Below are 17326 nucleotides of genomic sequence, written 5' to 3' on the forward strand. Positions count from 1 at the left end.
GTAACATTTCAATCCTGAGTCCTTGGATTAAAGGCATGAATCACATATTATCCTAAAATTAAGCAAATATGACCAACATTCCATAACTCAAACTCACATTCCAGCAAGAATCTCTGCTCAAGCTGAGTGGTTAACAATGACTGTATATGACCCTGGTGGTTACTAATAACGTGGCAGGAAATGTATTACAGACTACCTGGCTGTATACACGGCAGAGCTGATGGCTGGCTGTACTGTTGGCCTTGCAGTCGGTGGAGGAAATCAAGCTGGACAGAGTAGTTATTTGCTCTGACTCGTGCAGTATTGATGAGTCTGCAGTCCTTTAGCTCATGTAGCAGACAAGACCTGCTGTATGAGGTACTACAAACCCATGGCTGGGTGAGACAGATGGGTATACAGATGAGATGTACTTGGGTCCCAGCCCATGTGGGGGTGGAGGGGAACGAGGCAGCTGATGTGCTGGCTAAACAGCCTCTTAGCAGAGGAGGTGGACGTTGAATTTTCAATGAGCAAGGCAGAGGCAAAAGGCCTGATATGGACAGTGGTGGTGCAGAGATGGCAGGAGCAGTGGAATAGAGACATTAAGGGCAGGCATCTCTTCCCTGCCTGGTCTCATAAACTAGACGTAACATAGTAAACGTACATCCGAGACACTCAAATTAGTATGATATGTTATGTTTGGTATGGTTACATAAGATAGAAGGTTACCTAACGTGAACGTCTAGCAACCTAAAGGTTGCGTGTTCGAATCTAATCACGGACAACTTTAGCAATTTAGCTAATTAGCAACTTTGCAACTACTTACTACTTGTTAGCTAACCCTTCCCCTAACGCTAACCTTAACCCTTTAACCTATCTCCTAACCTTAACCCTTAACCTCAGCTAACGTTAGCCACCTAGCTAACGTTAGCATTAGCCATTAGCTAATGTTAGCAACAACAAATTGGAATACGTACCATACCATATGTTTAGCAAATTTGTAACATATTGTACCAATTGCAATTCGTACAATTTCATACAAAATGGATGATGGACATCCACAAACTAATACATACTATACGAAACGTAACATATCATACTGATTATAATATATAATAAATAATATGCCATTTAGCAGACGCTTTTATCCAAAGCGACTTACAGTCATGTGTGCATACATTTTTATGTATGGGAGGTCCCAGGGATCGAACCCACTACCCTGGCGTTACAAGCGCCATGCTCTACCAATTGAGCTACAGAGGACCACCTGATTAGAGTGTCCCGGATTTACTTTTACTATGTTACGTCTACCCCTGAGTCAAGGTTGCTCTTCCAAATACAGAGAAAAGTCAGTGATAATAATAAATAATAATAATGGGAGAAGACAGCACAAGACAGAAGAGAGGAGGATGCCTTTACTAGACTTAGGGTGGGACACAGCCGGCTGAATAAGTCATTACATCTCAATCAATCAATCAATCAAATGTGACATCAGCAGATGTCACAAAGTGCTTTTACAGAAACCCAGCCTAAAACCCCAAACAGCAAGCAATGCAGATATAGAAGCACGGTGGCTAGGAAAAACTCCATAGAAAAAGCAGGAACGAAGGAAGTAACCTAGAGAGGAACCAGGCTCTAAGGGGTGGCCAGTCCTTTCCTGTGCCGGGTGGAGATTATAAGAGTACATGGCCATTAAGGCCAGATCGTTCTTCAAGATGTCAACAACTACAGACCAGTATCCCTTCTTTCTTTTCTCTCCAAAACTCTTGAGCGTGCCGTCTCTAGCCAACTCTCCTGTTATCTCTCTCAGAATGACCTTTTTGATCCAAACCAGTCAGGTTTCAAGACTGGTCATTCAACTGAGACTGCTCTTCTCTGTGTCACGGAGGCTCTACGCACTGCTAAAGCTAACTCTCTCTCCTCTGCTCTTATCCTTCTAGACCTATCTGCTGCCTTTGATACTGTGAACCATCAGATCCTCCTCTCCACCCTCTCCGAGTTGGACATCTCCGGCGCTGCTCACTCTTGGATTGCGTCCTACCTGACAGGTCGCTCCTACCAGGTGGCGTGGCGAGAATCGGTCTCCGCACCACGCGCTCTCACCACTGGTGTCCCCCAGGGCTCAGTTCTAGGCCCTCTCCTATTCTCTCTATACACCAAGTCACTTGGCTCTGTCATATCCTCACATGGTCTCTCCTATCATTGCTACGCAGACAACACACAATTAATTTTCTCCTTTCCCCCTTCTGATAACCAGGTGGCGAATCGCATCTCTGCATGTCTGGCAGACATATCAGTGTGGATGACGGATCACCACCTCAAGCTGAACCTCGGCAAGACGGAGCTGCTCTTCCTCCCGGGTAAGGACTGCCCGCTCCATGATCTCGCCATCACGGTTGACAACTCCATTGTGTCCTCCTCCCAGAGTGCAAAGAACCTTGGCGTGACCCTGGACAACACCCTGTCGTTCTCCGCTAACATCAAAGCGGTGACCCGATCCTGCAGGTTCATGCTCTACAACATTCGTAGAGTACGACCCTACCTTACACAGAAAGCGGCACAGGTCCTAATCCAGGCACTTGTCATCTCCCGTCTGGATTACTGCAACTTGCTGTCGGCTGGGCTCCCTGCCTGTGCCATTAAACCCCTACAACTTATCCAGAACGCCGCAGCCCGTCTGGTGTTCAACCTTCCCAAGTTCTCTCATGTCACACTGCTCCTCCGCACACTCCACTGGCTTCCAGTTGAAGCTCGCATCTACTACAAAACCATGGTGCTTGCCTACGGAGCTGTGAGGGGAATGGCACCTCCTTACCTTCAGGCTCTGATCAGACCCTACACCCAAACGAGGGCACTACGTTCATCCACCTCTGGCCTGCTAGCCCCCCTACCTCTACGGAAGCACAGTTCCCGCTCAGCCCAGTCAAAGCTATTCGCTGCTCTGGCACCCCAATGGTGGAACAAGCTCCCCCACGACGCCAGGACAGCGGAGTCACTGACCACCTTCCAGAGACACTTGAAACTCTACCTCTTTAAGGAATACCTGGAATAGTATAACAGTAATCCTTCTCTCCCCACCCCCCCCATTAATATTTTTTTTTAAGGGTGGTTATCCCACTGGCTATCCTAAGTTGAATGCACCAATTTGTAAGTCGCTCTGGATAAGAGCGTCTGCTAAATGACTTAAATGTTTAAATGTTCAAACGTTCATAGATGACCAGCAGGGTAAAATAATAATCACAGTGGTTGTAGAGGGTGCAACAGGTCAGCACCTCAGGAGTAAATGTCAGTTGGTTTTTCATAGCTGAGTGTTCAGAGGTCGAGACAGCAGGTGCGGTAGAGAGAGAGAGAGAGAGGGAGAGAGGGGGTTGAAAACAGCAGGTCCGGGACTAGGTAGCACGTCCGGTGAACAGGACAGGGTTCCATAGCCGCAGAGAGAACAGTTGAAACTGGAGCAGCAGCACGACAAGGTAGCATGTCTGGTGAACAGGTCAGGGTTCCATAGACACAGGCAAAACAGCAGTAGCACGACCTGGTGGACTGGGGATGGGGACATCCAGGAGTCATCAGGCCAGGTAGTCCTGAGGCATGGTCCTAGGACTCAGGTCCTCTGGGAGGGGAGAGATGGAGAGAGAGAGATGGGAGAATTAGAGGGAGCATACTTACGTTCACACAGGACACAAGACAAGACCGGAAAATGTCACCAGATAGGACAGACCGACCCTAAACTATTGCAGCATAGATACTGGAGCTGAGACAGGGGGGTCGGGGGACACTGTGGCCCTGTCTGACGATACACCCAGACAGGGCCAACCAGGCAGGATATAACCCCACCCACTTTGTCAAAGCACAGCTCCCACACCACTAAAGGGATATCAACAGACCACCAACTTACTACCCTGAGACAAGGCTGAGTGTAGCCCACGAAGATCTCCTCCACCGCATGAGCCCGAGGGGGCGCAAAACCGAACAGGAAGAACACTTCAGTGACTCAACCCACTCAAGTCGAGTATAGCGACAAAAGCCTGTCATGGCGTGACTCACCCCTCCTAGGGACGGCATGGAAGAGCACTAGTAAGCCAGTGACTCAGTCCAACTAATAGGGTCAGAGGCAGAGAATCCCAGTGGAGAGAGGGGAGCCAGCCAGAGACAGCAAGGGTGGTTCGTCACTCCAGTGCCTTGCCGTTCACCTTCGAACCCCTGGGCCAGACTACACACAATCATAGGACCTACTGAAGAGATGAGTCTTCAGTAAAGACTTAAAGGTCGAGACCGAGTCTGCGTCTCTCACATGGATAGGCAGACCAGTCTATACAAATTGATCTCTATAGGAGAAGCCCTTCCTCCAGCTGTTTGCTGGACAATAAGGAGGCCTGCGTCTTGTGACCGTATATGTGAAGGTATGTATGGCAGGACCAAATCGGAGAGATAAGTAGGAGCAAGTCCATGTAATGCTTTGTAGGTTAGCAGTAAAACCTTAAAATCAGCTCTAGCCTTAACAGGAAGCCAGTGTAGAGAGGCTAGCACTGGAGTAAAATGATCGCATTTTGGGGTTCTAGTCAAGATTCTAGCAGCCGTATTTAGCACTAACTGAAGTTTATTTAGTGCTTTATCCAGGTAGCCGGAGAGTACAGCATTGCAGTAGTCTAATCTACAAGTGACAAAAGCATGGATCAGCTTTTCTGCATAATTTTTGGAGAAACGTTTTATAATTTTTGCAATGTTACGATAATGGAAAAAAGCTGCCCTTGAAATATTCTTGATATGTTCGTCAAAAGAGAGATCAGGGTCCAGAGTAACGCCGAGGTCCTTCACAGTTTCATTTGAGACGACTGTACAACCATCAAGATTAATTGTCAGATTAAATAGAAGATATCTTTGTTTCTTGGGACCTAGAACTAGCATCTCTGTTTTGTCAGAGTTTAAAAGTAAAACATTTGCGGCCATCCTCTTCCTTATGTCTGAAACACACGCTTCCAGGGTAGGCAATTTTGGGGCGTCACCATGTTTCATCATAATGTACATCTGATAGGAATCATCCAACAGGAGTGATTATTGCCAGTAAATAGAAAGAGGAAACAATTTGTTGATACAGTGTGGGCAGTATGAGAGGGAGAGAGTGATTGAGAATATGTTTGAGAGAAAATGGTATACAGGATTTGAGTGTAAAGAGTTTATTGAGTAGAACATCAACAGATACAGTATCCAATATTTTGTTTTGTTTTCTTAGAGGAACGGGGCTTGCAGGTAGGATTTAGGTCCTCCCTGTCTCTGGTCCACACGCCATTCAGCACAGTAGGTGGCGGTAATGCACCAATAACTTTGGTTGCCAACCGCCGAAAAAACCCCACCGAAGAAGAACGCGATCACAACTGCAATGGCTGCGTCCTCGTGTCATGCATGAGTCCAGTCAAGTCGTGTGATTTATCAGATGAAAGTCCTGTAAGCAGTCAAAGGTAGTTTATATTTATTTGTACATCTTTTTATGCCGCTATATTTCATGGCACTGTATTGAATATGTATTAATTTGTGGTGCTGGCTGCGAGAAAAGTGTCATGTGGACAGCTATACAGTAGCTAACATAGCTACTGTAAATTAGTAGCTAGCTAACGTTACCATGCTGATGTGTTTTTCTTATCTGTCATTCTTGCTAGTTAGATTACACCTGTCAGCGTTTAGATAATGAATAGTTCCATTTTATTCAATTTGTTTTCATCAAATAGAGTACGTACCAATTCATGCGTTTAAAAAAATCATAACTAGATGATTTGCCTATTCAAAACGTCGCCAGAGATTTTAACTAACCTGGTATTGGTGATACATGTTTGGCCAAATCGAGAATGAATATAGTATCTAAAATGTCTGTCTAGTTGCAGGTGGTGCATTTAAATTTAGAAAATGTTCAGTTATTAAAATAAAATAAATGTTTTGCTCCGTGAAGTAATCCAACAATGTGTACGCCGCCATCTTATCTATTTCAAATCTTCTCTCATTTATCTAGACAGGTGAGTTTCATCATGACATGCGGCCCTTTGTGGTGGACCCACCTGTCTCAATCAATGAGAGAATATTTGAAATAGACAAGATGGCGGCATACACATTGATGGATTACTACATGGAGCAAAACAATTCTTTATTTTAAAGGAACATTTTCTAAATTAAAACGGACCACCTGCAACTGGACACAGACATTTTAGAAGATACATGTTTGGACGAATCGAGAACGAAGATAGTATTGCCAATACCAGGTTAGTTAAAAAATCTCTGGTGACGTTTTGCATAGGCAAACTTGTAACTCCCGGGAATGGAGTGTGCTAAATGACTGAAATGTATAGACACTTTTTGTAACAATCTAGCCTGCTCCAAGTACTGTACTAAGATCAAAATATCTAATTGGAATACACCACCATTTTTTAAATTCTACTGTTTATCATGAATGTAGTCTTCATCATGTCAACAGTGGAACTGTTCTTATCTATTCATAGGAAAATGAAGTCCAACAGGAGTCAGATTAAAAATGTACGCTCTTTCACCCGTCCAAAGTCAGCCAAACGGGGGATCCATGTGAAGGGCAGCTGGAAAGCAGTAGAGCTGGACCCCAGTCTCTTCTCTGAAGAGGGTATGGGGGGACTGGTCTGTTTTGAGGAGCTGACAGACTACCGACTGATAGATTCTGCCAAGGAAGAAACTAAAGCTAAAGATAAAGCAGAAAAAGACAAAAAGAAGCGAGAAGAAAGAAAAGAGAAGAAAAAAGCTAAGAAAAGAAAAGCAAGTGAGGGAGATAAGGATGGAGGGAAACAGGAAGAGGTATGTGAGGGAGGTAGCGACAAAAATGAAACATCTGAAAAAGCAGCTAAAAAGAAGAGGAAGAATAATAAAAAGAAAACAGCCCAACAAAATGACCCAACCACACAGGATGACATCTCTGCGGACAGTGAAGTGAAAAGTGAGGAGGTGAGTAACGAGGTCCAAAACCTTGGAAATGGTTCAGAGAAAGTTGTCAAGGAGGAAGAAAAGGTTGTGGTTAAGGAGGAAGAAGCCCCTGAAGAAACTGTGTCACAAAATGCTGTAATGTGTCCAGAGGATGCTCAGCCACAATCAAACAATACGAAGACTGATGGCAAAAAGAGGAAAAAGAAAAGAGAGGTAGAAAAGCAAAAAGTCCCAGAGTCCCAGATAGAACATGAGCAACAGACCGAGCAGGAGCAACAGACAGAGTTACCCCCTCAATGCAAAGTGGCTAAACTCTCCAAAAAGAAAGCAAAGAATTGGACCAATGCGGCACGCTCTGGTTCTGACCAAAACTCAGATGTGACAGCGTGGAAGGATCTGTTTGTCCCTGACCAAGTGTTGAAGGCACTGAGCAGTCTAGGATTCGGATCACCCACGGCCATTCAAGCTCTGGCATTGCCACCTGCTATCAGAGACCATATGGACATTGTTGGGGCCGCCGAGACGGGTAGTGGTAAGACACTGTCTTTCGGCATCCCCATGATCCATCATATCCTGGAGTGGAAGAAGAGAGCAGATGAAAGTGAGGGGGCGACAGATGGCCAGACTGAGCCAGGAACACAGGTGGAAAGCCTGTACCTGCTGACGGTGGAGGAATCTGTAGACACTGAGAAAAGTATTTCCATGGACACCAGCACAGAGGTCGCTGAGGCAGCTCCAGAGACCCCTGCTAAGTCTGAGGCCTGCACTGAGGAAACCAGAGAGCAGGGAGATCCACAAGAGCAGGGTACTGAAGATGTGGCAGAGGAAGACAAAGATGCTGCTGCTGATGAGGAGGACAAAGAAATAATTAAGGAGGATGAAGAAATATATCATGAGAATGAGAGTGACTCTGAAAAGATTGGGTGCGTCAAAGTCATTGAGAATATGGAGTTTGACTTTGACAACTCAGCAGAAGAAGAGACTCTGAAAGTCAGTGAGAAACAGCCATTGTTAGGATTGGTTCTCTGCCCGACCAGGGAGCTGGCTGTACAAGTGAAACATCACATTGATGCTGTGGCCAAGTTTACTGGTGAGTGCTAAAGGCATTGAAGCCACTGATTGTTCTTATTTATTGATTACCCTTTTTGTGATGTAGATGTGGGTTTTCAAGAATCGGATTTGAATGGGATTTCACAAAGCTATTTAAATGAATAGATTTAATAGATTTGTTTCCCTGTGTGCAGGTATAAAAACAGCGATTGTGGTGGGTGGAATGGCTCAGCAGAAACAGATCAGGATGCTGAAACGCAGACCTGAGATTGTCATTGCCACTCCAGGACGCCTGTGGGAGATGATCAAAGAGAGGCATCCACATCTGGTGAACCTAAGGCAGCTCAGGTAATCAGTAGTGGGTTTAATTTGGTATAATGCATGTTCAATGCAGGTGTTTGTCCATATCTGGCCTGAAAAGTTTAATTTTTGCTTCATGATTGTAAATCAGTAAAACAAATTTTTTTCCCATAGGTGCCTAGTCATTGACGAAGCAGACCGCATGGTGGAAAGAGGCCATTTTGCTGAGCTGGAAAGTCTGCTGGAGATGCTGAACACTGTCCAGTTTAACCCAAAGAGGCAGACATTTGTGTTTTCCGCCACTCTGACCATGGCCCACAGCTTGCCCACCCGCGTCTTGCAGAAGAAGGGCAAGAAGGTGGACCAGCGGAGCAAGCTGGAGGTCCTTATGGAGAAAGTGGGGATCAGGTCCAAACCTAAAGTAATTGATCTGACCCGGAAGGAGGCTACAGTCGAGACCCTGACTGAGACACGGATACACTGTGAAAAGGAAGAGAAGGATTTCTTCCTGTACTACTTCCTGCTCCAGTATCCAGGCCGGACTATGGTGTTTGCCAACAGTATTGACTGCATCAAGCGGCTTAACTCTCTGCTGGTCATCCTGGACCGTACTCCACTGCCACTGCATGCCAACATGCACCAGAAGCAGCGCCTAAAGAACCTTGAGAGGTTCGCTGAGAGGGAGAGGTGAGTCATAGAAGAAGGACATGTATATGCTGCAGGCTAGTTATTATCCATATCTGTTTTGAGGTATGCATTGGATTAGCCTTGAGTGGATCAGCAACTTTTTGTCTGTACCATAAACTATGTTGACTACGATAAACATTGATCTTTACAGCTGTGTGCTCCTGACAACTGACGTGGCGGCAAGAGGCCTTGATATTCCAAATGTTCAACATGTCATTCATTACCAGGTATGCCTTTTGACACCTTTTGTGGCTTCCTGTCATTCTTTGTCTCTAACAGTTATTCCTCAAATTAATAACTTTCTTGTGTGTCTCAGGTTCCCAGAACGTCAGAGACTTATGTCCACCGCAGTGGTAGGACTGCACGAGCCACCAAAGAGGGTCTCAGTTTGCTCCTGGTTGGGCCAGATGACATGATGAACTTCAAGAAAATCTACAGAGCTCTGGGAAAGGACGAGGAGGTCCCCATGTTCCCCATACAGAGCAAGTGCATGGCTGCCATCAAGGTAGGCACCTAGCAAGGCCAGGCACCTGTATTTGATCACGATGGTCGATCTGAGCTAGGAGCTGCACAGATGTACTTATCTTTCATGAAAATGAAATATGGTAAAATGTTGTTTTGTATCTGCCTTGACAGGAGCGAGTCAACATGGCCAGGAAGATAGAGAAGATTGAGTTCCACAACAGCAGAGAGAAGCAGCACAACTCTTGGTTTAAGCAAGCAGCAGAAGCTCTGGAGGTGGACCTGGATGATGATGTTTTGCTTGGTAAGACTACATCATTAAATTAGTTATCTAGGAGTGGGAGGTTGCCTCATGAGAAACCCAGAAATAAGAGGGACTTGCATAAATAGATCAGAGTAAACTGACATTTGTTTATTTTAGGGGGGAGGAAGGATGAGGAGGACGACAGGCAGCAGCAGAAGATGGTGAAGGGCATGAAGAAGCACCTGAAACACCTGATTTCTCAGCCTGTATTCAAGAATGTGATGAAGACCAAGTACCCCACACAGATGGGTAAGCTCTCCCTGCCCAACATGCCCCTACATGGTTTGGAAACGGCCTTGACCAGTGTCTCCAATCAGAAGAAAAGACAGAAACAAAAGAAGCAGCAGCAGTAGTATGTTAGAAATGAGTGTAGTCTCAATGAGAATGTCTGAGATTGAATTTATATAAATGGAAATACAGTGCAATTATTGTAACATTTTCACAAATGATTTTAAAAGATATCAGTCTTGTGTTTTTGAATAAATACTTTTTTTTGACATTAAAGAAAGTCTAGCGGAGTCTACCGCATATGCGTTCACTGTATATTACAAAACAATGCGACAAACATTTGTTTGAGAAACTTCTTAATCACAATGTACATTTATTTGAACACATAACTACCGGTAAACCTGAGATAAGTGGAGGCCTTGATCAGGCCCCTCAATGGCAATGTGGGTAGAGAATGTCATAGTGGGCTGTTTTGTATAGGAGGTGTAGGGAGGGCTCCGCTCCCTCTGGGATCGTGTGGTGGGCCAGTCGCTGTCCATCTCCTCCCTCCACGGAAGCAATGTGGATGCTAACTCCTAAGGCCTCCGACAGAGCCAGGATATCTACGTGGTCACACTCCATCGCCATGGTTTCCACTTCCTGGATAAGTCAAGAATGGACATTGTAAGTATATACCCAAGCAGAAACAGAATTGTTTTGATGGGTTGATCAAAGTACAGCTACAAAAAAATGTATCCCTAAAACACCCCAATTCTTTTCAATTTATTGCACCACCACTAGAAAGCAGCACAACACTTTCAGACATTAGTTTTGAGTGGTGAGAGACTCCTTGACGAGGTCTGATTGTCTTTGGAGAACGGTATCAGCAGCACCCGGCACACTTCCATAGCACATTAATAAAACAGAAGTTGACCGCAATATGGTCTTATGGGCAACTCATACTGACCCGAGTGCAGTAAACCTTGAGACTGGGTGCCTCCACAAAGTGGCTGAAGAAGTCGGCATGGTTTTGCAGGTAGGCTGAGGTGAGCAGCCTGAGGTATTGCACCATACTGTCAGAGGTAGTTTGCTCATTAAAGAGCTGGAGCAACGCGTCACCCTGGTCATCAGCTTCACATTGTTCCAAAACACCTACAAACTAAAAGATGAATTGTCCGCTAATTAAAACAGGCTTCAATTACATGTGTGACGGTTAAAGAAAATGTGACTTGTCATCTTTATTGTGAAGAAGGTGCATTATTCGATTTAACAAAAAATAGTACAAAGGTAGTTAAATATAGACTTACCATGTCGAGCAAGTCTTTGAAAGAGCTCTCATCAAAGCCTGCAGTCAATAACTCTCTGCCACTTTGTTTCACTGTTTCTTTGAATCTGAGATACAGAGAAAATTATACATCTTCCTCCATTATTTTGAAGTGGCAAAGCCACACAGGTAAAGGCACATTCTTGGAATCCAAAACATTCTATGAATGCACATTACACATGGCAAAATATAGGAATACTAGGAAGGAATTTACCTTTGCAAAGCTCTATCATTTTGTAACAATGATTCCAGGTGTCCAAAGCAAAGGGCTCTGTAAAAGCAATTGCCATCTCCCCTGATTTTTCTCATGGACTTATACTGGCTGCAAATCTCCTTCAAAACAAGAGATGTCGGTGAATTTGACAAATTCAAGTACTTTAATTTCACTAGCCTGTCTTACATTTAATATGTATTTGATTTGATTAACTAGTTAGTCCATTATGTAATTTGTTAACACTACTTTACAGTTTCCTTTTACAGTGTAATTTACACTGAACAAAAATATAAACGCAACATGTAAAGTGTTGATCCCAGAAATGTTCCATATGCACAAAAAGCTTTTCTCTCAAATGTTGTGCACAAATTTGTTTACATCCCTGTTAGTGAGCATTTCTCCTTTACCAAGATAATACATCCACCTGACAGGTGTGGCATATCAAGAAGCTGATTAAACAGCATGATCATTACACAGGTGCACCTTGTGCTGGGGACAATAAAAGGCCACTCTAAAATGTGAAGTTTTGTCACACAACACAATGCCACAGATTTCTCAAGTTTTGAGGGAGCGTGCAATTGGCATGCTGACTGCAGGAATGTCCAACAGATCTGTTGCCAGAGAATGCAGACCATGTGTATGGCGTCGTGTGGGCGAGCAGTTTGCTGATGTCAACGTTGTGAACAGAGTGCCCCATGGTGGCGGTGGGGTTATGTTATGGGCAGGCATAAGCTACGGACAACGAACACAATTGCATTTTATCTATGGCTATTTGAATGCACAGAGATACCGTGGACGAGATCTTGAGGCCCCTTGTTGTGCCATTCATCCGCCACCATCACCTCATGTTTCAGAATGATAATGCACTGCCCCATGTCGGAAGGATCTGTACACAATTCCTGGAAGCTGAAAATGTCCAGTTCTTCCATGGCCTGCATACTCACCACACGTCACGCACTGAGCATGTTTGGGATGCTCTGGATTGACGTGTACGACAGCGTGCTCCAGTTCCTGACAATATCTAGCAACTTTGCACAGCCATTGAAGAGTGGGACAACATTCCACAGGCCACAATCAACAGCCTGATCAACGCGCTGCATGAGGCAAATGGTGGTCACACCAGATATGACTGCTTTTCTGATCCATGCCCCTACCTTTCTTTTTTTTAAGGTATCTGTGACCAACAGATGCATGTCTGTACTCCCAGTTGTGAAATCCATAGATAAGGGTTCTAATTAATGTATTTCAATTGACTGATTTCCTTATATGAACTGTAACTCAGTAAAATCTGGTTACATGTTACGTTTTATATTTTTCTTCAATATAGTTCAATCTGTTTTAAGATACCCAAGGAATATCTATCCAAAGATGTCAGAGATCCCACAACAGACATGTAAGCTTTATGTATGTTTTAATAGCCTAATTTAGGCCAAACCTGAATTCACATGCTCTTGTGAGCCTTTTTCAAAAGCTATATAAATAGGCATTATTACCCGATACTTTGCATCTTCCACCTCCAGCAGATATGTAGATATTTCTTCTCTACTTGAAACAAACTGGCCTGCGTCCGTCTGTGAAGAAAAGTCATTGGCTAAATTAAGTCTAAAATAAATGGTTGCATGACAATAGTAAAACATGCTTTGTTAATTCCTACGTTTACATCTTTTTGTTGTTGCTTAAAGATAACATTACCATACTTGAGGCGTCTCAAAGAATAGTCGAATTATTTTCTTTCAACCTTGATGAGGCTAGGTTAGCATGCTACAAAGATAAACATGGATAGGTAGCTAGCTAAGTAGAAACCGATTTAAATGTTTTCACGTTTGTCATCCTGTCTCGCGGGCTAAGCGCGTGGTAAGACAGAACACGACTGTTGTACGCAACAAAGTAACAGTGGAATGATGAGTAACATCGAGAGACATTCTAGAATTCTTTCATTTTCGAGCAACATTCTTCTTCGATGAGGGTTAACGGCGGTTGGCATCCAATAAATGTTGCATTACCGCCACCTACTAGACTGGAGTATTACTTACTCCCTTGTACTTTGCTTTTAAAATATATATAAAAATAATAAATACATCTTCGAGCAACATTAACAACAACCGGATATTTAGAACTGCCACGTGCTTTGTGTTTAAAGGGACAGTACATTCATTGTATCCATGAGTGCACAGGCCTAGATTTGTCTGTGTACTACAGTGTAGTATTTTTACATTTGTGTTGATTACAACGACCATATGTAGTCCATTCAGTAGTCTTAATTTCACAGAACCACAATTTCATCATATTTATTTGTTTTTATTCATTTCAAAGAGGTCAGTTCAAATACATTTTGTCAGATGAACATTTGTAATATTTTTAAATGAATAAAGCAAACTAATGAACATTTGAATTCATCCTATCAATTTTTTATCATCAATCTTTGATTAGGCTATATGAGAAATGCATGTACAACTGCATGGTACAACCACAACAATTTCCTTCAGCAACTTATCACCACACTATAATATTATAACACTATTACAACAACCTTAAAGAAAAGTTAAAAGTAACTTATATTGCACTCACTCCCTTTACCATGTGTGTGTACAATACATCTGCATGGTTGTATTCATGTGTGTAAATGTTTCTCCACAAACTCGTAAAAGGCCTATTCAGCATTGCTCAACTATACAGTCCACTCTTCCCACTGGTCTTGCTGGTGCTCTTTAGTTGTGTTTTACTGTTAATGTTTTTCAGTGATCCTATGTTCTCTGTGGCACTTGTCTATCAGTTGTGTTGCTCTCTTCTCTATGTCTGCCCTCTCCAGAATGTATTCTGGAGTCTCGGGACTGGCCTTGGTGCATCATCAGGTTAATCTTAGTCTGTTTGTTTTTCTCCTTGGCTCTATCCCACTGGTTATGCAGTTCAGACAGCTCCCTGTTCGTCATCTGCCTCAGAGGGAAAGAAGATAACACAGTCTAACCTGGCCCCACACAATTCATTAACCGAAATGAAATTATTTATCATTAGCACATATAGAGCACAATGTACATGCATTTCTAAGCATGTATTTGTATGTCTGACCAGCTTGTTTGTGTTGTGCTCCTGCTTCAGACTGTCCAGGCTGCGCTGGCCCTGCTCCAGCTCCTCCACCAGCTGGCCCAGGCGCTCCACCGGATCCTGATGGGTGAGGGACAGGGTCTCATGACGCCGTATGATGGGCATCACCAGGGAGTCTACCCCATACTCCAGGTGATCTACATTCAAAGCGAACATACTTATTGTATTGTGTGGCCTGCCGAGTGGTGCAGCGGTCTAAGGCATTGCATCGCAGTGCTAGAGGCTTCACTACAGATCCGGGTTCGGCGCACAATTGGCAGAGCGTCGTCCGGGTTAGGGGAAGGTTTGGCCGGCTGGGATGTCCTTCTCCCATCGTGCTCTAGCAACTCCTTGTGGCAGCCGGGTGCATGCACGCTTACTTCAGGTCGCCAGCTGTACGGTGTTTCCTCCAACACATTGGTGCGGCTGGCTTCCGGGTTAAGCGAGCAGTGTGTCAAGAAGCAGTGCGGCTTGCCGGGTCGTGTTTCGGAGGACGCATGGCTCTCGACCTTCGCCTCTCCCAAGTCCATAGGGTAGTTGCAGCGACGGGACAAGACTGTAACTACCAATTGGAACCCTCCCCTAACCTGGACAAATTGTGCACCGCCTCATGGGTCTCCCGCTCGCGACACAGCCTGGGATCGAACCCGGGTCTGTAATGACGCCTCTAGCACTGCGATGCAGTGCCTTAGACCGCTGCACCACTCAGGAGGCCCCGTAGGTTCTATTTTAAACCTATACAGTATCTGTATAATTTCACCTGAATTCCTGCTGTTTCTGTGCCAGCTGACAATCCACTTCCACCTGCTTCTTCAAGACAAGGGTCCTCTGTAATGTGTTCACTCCTGTCTCCAGGACTCTGCTAGTGGCCTAAATGGGAAATTAGTAGTTAAATTAGCTGTGTAATTAATATTTTCAAACTTTTATGAGTAGGATGAGGATCCCGCTGCATTTCACCATAACTGGACATAAAAATGATGCACATCAAATGTACAGTGCTGTGAAAAAGTATTTGCCCCCTTTCTAATTTTCTCTACTTCTTTTGCATAACTGGTTGTGCCACCTTTATCTGAAATGACTCCAACCAAATGCTTCCTGTAGTTGTTAATCAGTCTCACGTCGCTGTGGAGAATTTTGACCCACTCTTCCATGCAGTGGGTCAAACTGTATTTATAAAACGAAAATTCTCCATATTTGAAGTCGTTGCAACTGTTTTTTTGCCGACGTTTACTAACACCAGCCATATTCAACGAGTGTTGAGCGTTCGTAAATTCATAAGTTATAATGCGCTCTGGCACACTCAGACGAGAGTGCTCTGAAATCGGAGTAGATAGCCAGAGCGAATTTACGAACTCACCCGTTGTGTTCCTGAAAGAATGGTTCCGTGCACACGAGCAAGTGAGCGACAAAGGGCTTTCCGGATTGGGTGTACTACTGAAAAAGTGTTACATGTTTCCCAGGAACCAGAGGGGAGGCAAGAGGGAATGCAAGTGGATCGTTTCTCCGTTGTCATAGCAACTGCGGAGAGGCGTTCTATTTCAGGGATGGAAATAAAATGAAAGGTACTCTTTTTTTTTTTTTTTTTTGGTCATTTAGCAGACGCTCTTATCCAGAGCGACTTACATGAGCAATTAGGGTTAAATGCCTTGCTCAAGGGCACATCGACAGATTTTTTACCTAGTCGGCTCGGGGATTAGAACCAGCGACCTTTCGGTTACTGGCACAACGCTCTTAACCACTAAGCTACCTGCTTAACCACTAAGCTACCTGCCGTACTCCATAAAAAGCATAGTTTGCCTTGATAGGTTGTTGACTGATATTGCAAACACATGAACTATGTCTCAATTTAAATAGAACAATTATTGTAAATTTCATTTTGAAGATATAGATGTCTGCATGCATGGTCAATAATTGTTAGGTATGCAACCAACTTGATCGGCACTAGCATTTTTCTTGATCCTGTTTTGACTTCAGATTATTTTCCAGATACAGTATTTATTTTTATTTTTTTAGTCATTTAGCAGATGCTCTTATCCAGAGCGACTTACAGTAGGCATGGGTCTAGTTCATTTGACACCAAAAAATGAGACATACACTACCGGTCAAACGTTTTAGAACACCTACTCATTACCAAGAAGGAGAGTGATGGAGTGCTGCATCAGATGACCTAGCCTCCACAATCCCCCGACCTCAACCAAATTGAGATGGTTTGGGATGAGTCAGATGGCAGAGTGAAGGAAAAGCAGCCAACAAGTGCTCAGCATATGTGGGAACTCCTTCAAGACTTTTGGAAAAGCATTCCAAGTGAAGGTGGCTGAGAGAATGCCAAGAGTGTGCAAAGCTGTCATCAAGGCAAAGGGTGGCTATTTGAAGAATCTCAAATATAAAATATATTTTGATTTGTTTAACACTTTTGTTGGTTACTACATGATTCCATATGTGTTATTTCATAGTTTTGATGTCTTCACTATTATTCTACAATGTAGAAAATAGTAAAAATAAAGAAAAACCCTTGAATGAGTAGGTGTTCTAAAACTTTTGACCGGTAGTGTATTTCATTCAAGTACAGTGGGGGGGGAAAAGTATTTAGTCAGCCACCAATTGTGCAAGTTCTCCCACTTAAAAAGATGAGAGAGGCCTGTCATTTTCATCATAGGTACACGTCAACTATGACAGACAAATTGAGATTTTTTTCTCCAGAAAATCACATTGTAGGATTTTTAATGAATTTATTTGCAAATGATGGTGGAAAATAAGTATTTGGTCACCTACAAACAAGCAAGAT

The 17326-nt window shown here is 43.8% G+C and overlaps 2 protein-coding genes across 5 annotated transcripts; one reads left to right on the forward strand and one right to left on the reverse strand.

Annotated features, from left to right (window-relative positions):
- Positions 1-5328: 5328 nt before the first annotated feature.
- Positions 5329-10068, forward strand: LOC311145224 (ATP-dependent RNA helicase DDX24-like; the record flags this gene model as incomplete). 4 transcript variants are annotated; one of them, XM_084181452.1, is made up of 9 exons in its annotated part: positions 5332-5435; positions 5981-6227; positions 6465-8002; positions 8157-8310; positions 8437-8949; positions 9101-9176; positions 9266-9454; positions 9586-9715; positions 9833-10068. In XM_084181452.1, exons 2-9 carry the CDS (start codon positions 6184-6186, stop codon positions 10066-10068), a joined length of 2880 nt encoding a protein of 959 aa, XP_084037578.1. In that variant the 5' UTR covers positions 5332-5435; positions 5981-6183. The 4 variants fall into 4 exon arrangements, with proteins under 4 accessions (XP_084037580.1, XP_084037577.1, XP_084037578.1 ...); XM_084181453.1 differs by having other exon boundaries at positions 5372-5435; positions 6124-6227; XM_084181454.1 differs by lacking the exon at positions 5981-6227 and having other exon boundaries at positions 5329-5435; positions 6523-8002.
- Positions 10069-10366: 298 nt separating this feature from the next.
- Positions 10367-13432, reverse strand: LOC311145227 (ubiquitin thioesterase OTUB2-like). Its single transcript, XM_084181458.1, has 6 exons — positions 13153-13432; positions 12954-13031; positions 11461-11579; positions 11230-11314; positions 10890-11081; positions 10367-10582 (listed from the first exon to the last, which is right to left on the reverse strand). Exons 1-6 carry the CDS (start codon positions 13153-13155, stop codon positions 10376-10378), a joined length of 684 nt encoding a protein of 227 aa, XP_084037584.1. The 5' UTR covers positions 13156-13432; the 3' UTR covers positions 10367-10375.
- Between the last annotated feature and the right edge of the window lie 3894 nt (positions 13433-17326).

This window comes from Coregonus lavaretus (genome assembly GCF_964263955.1).
Source record: "Coregonus lavaretus genome assembly, chromosome: 18".
NCBI classification, from domain to species: domain Eukaryota; kingdom Metazoa; phylum Chordata; class Actinopteri; order Salmoniformes; family Salmonidae; genus Coregonus; species Coregonus lavaretus.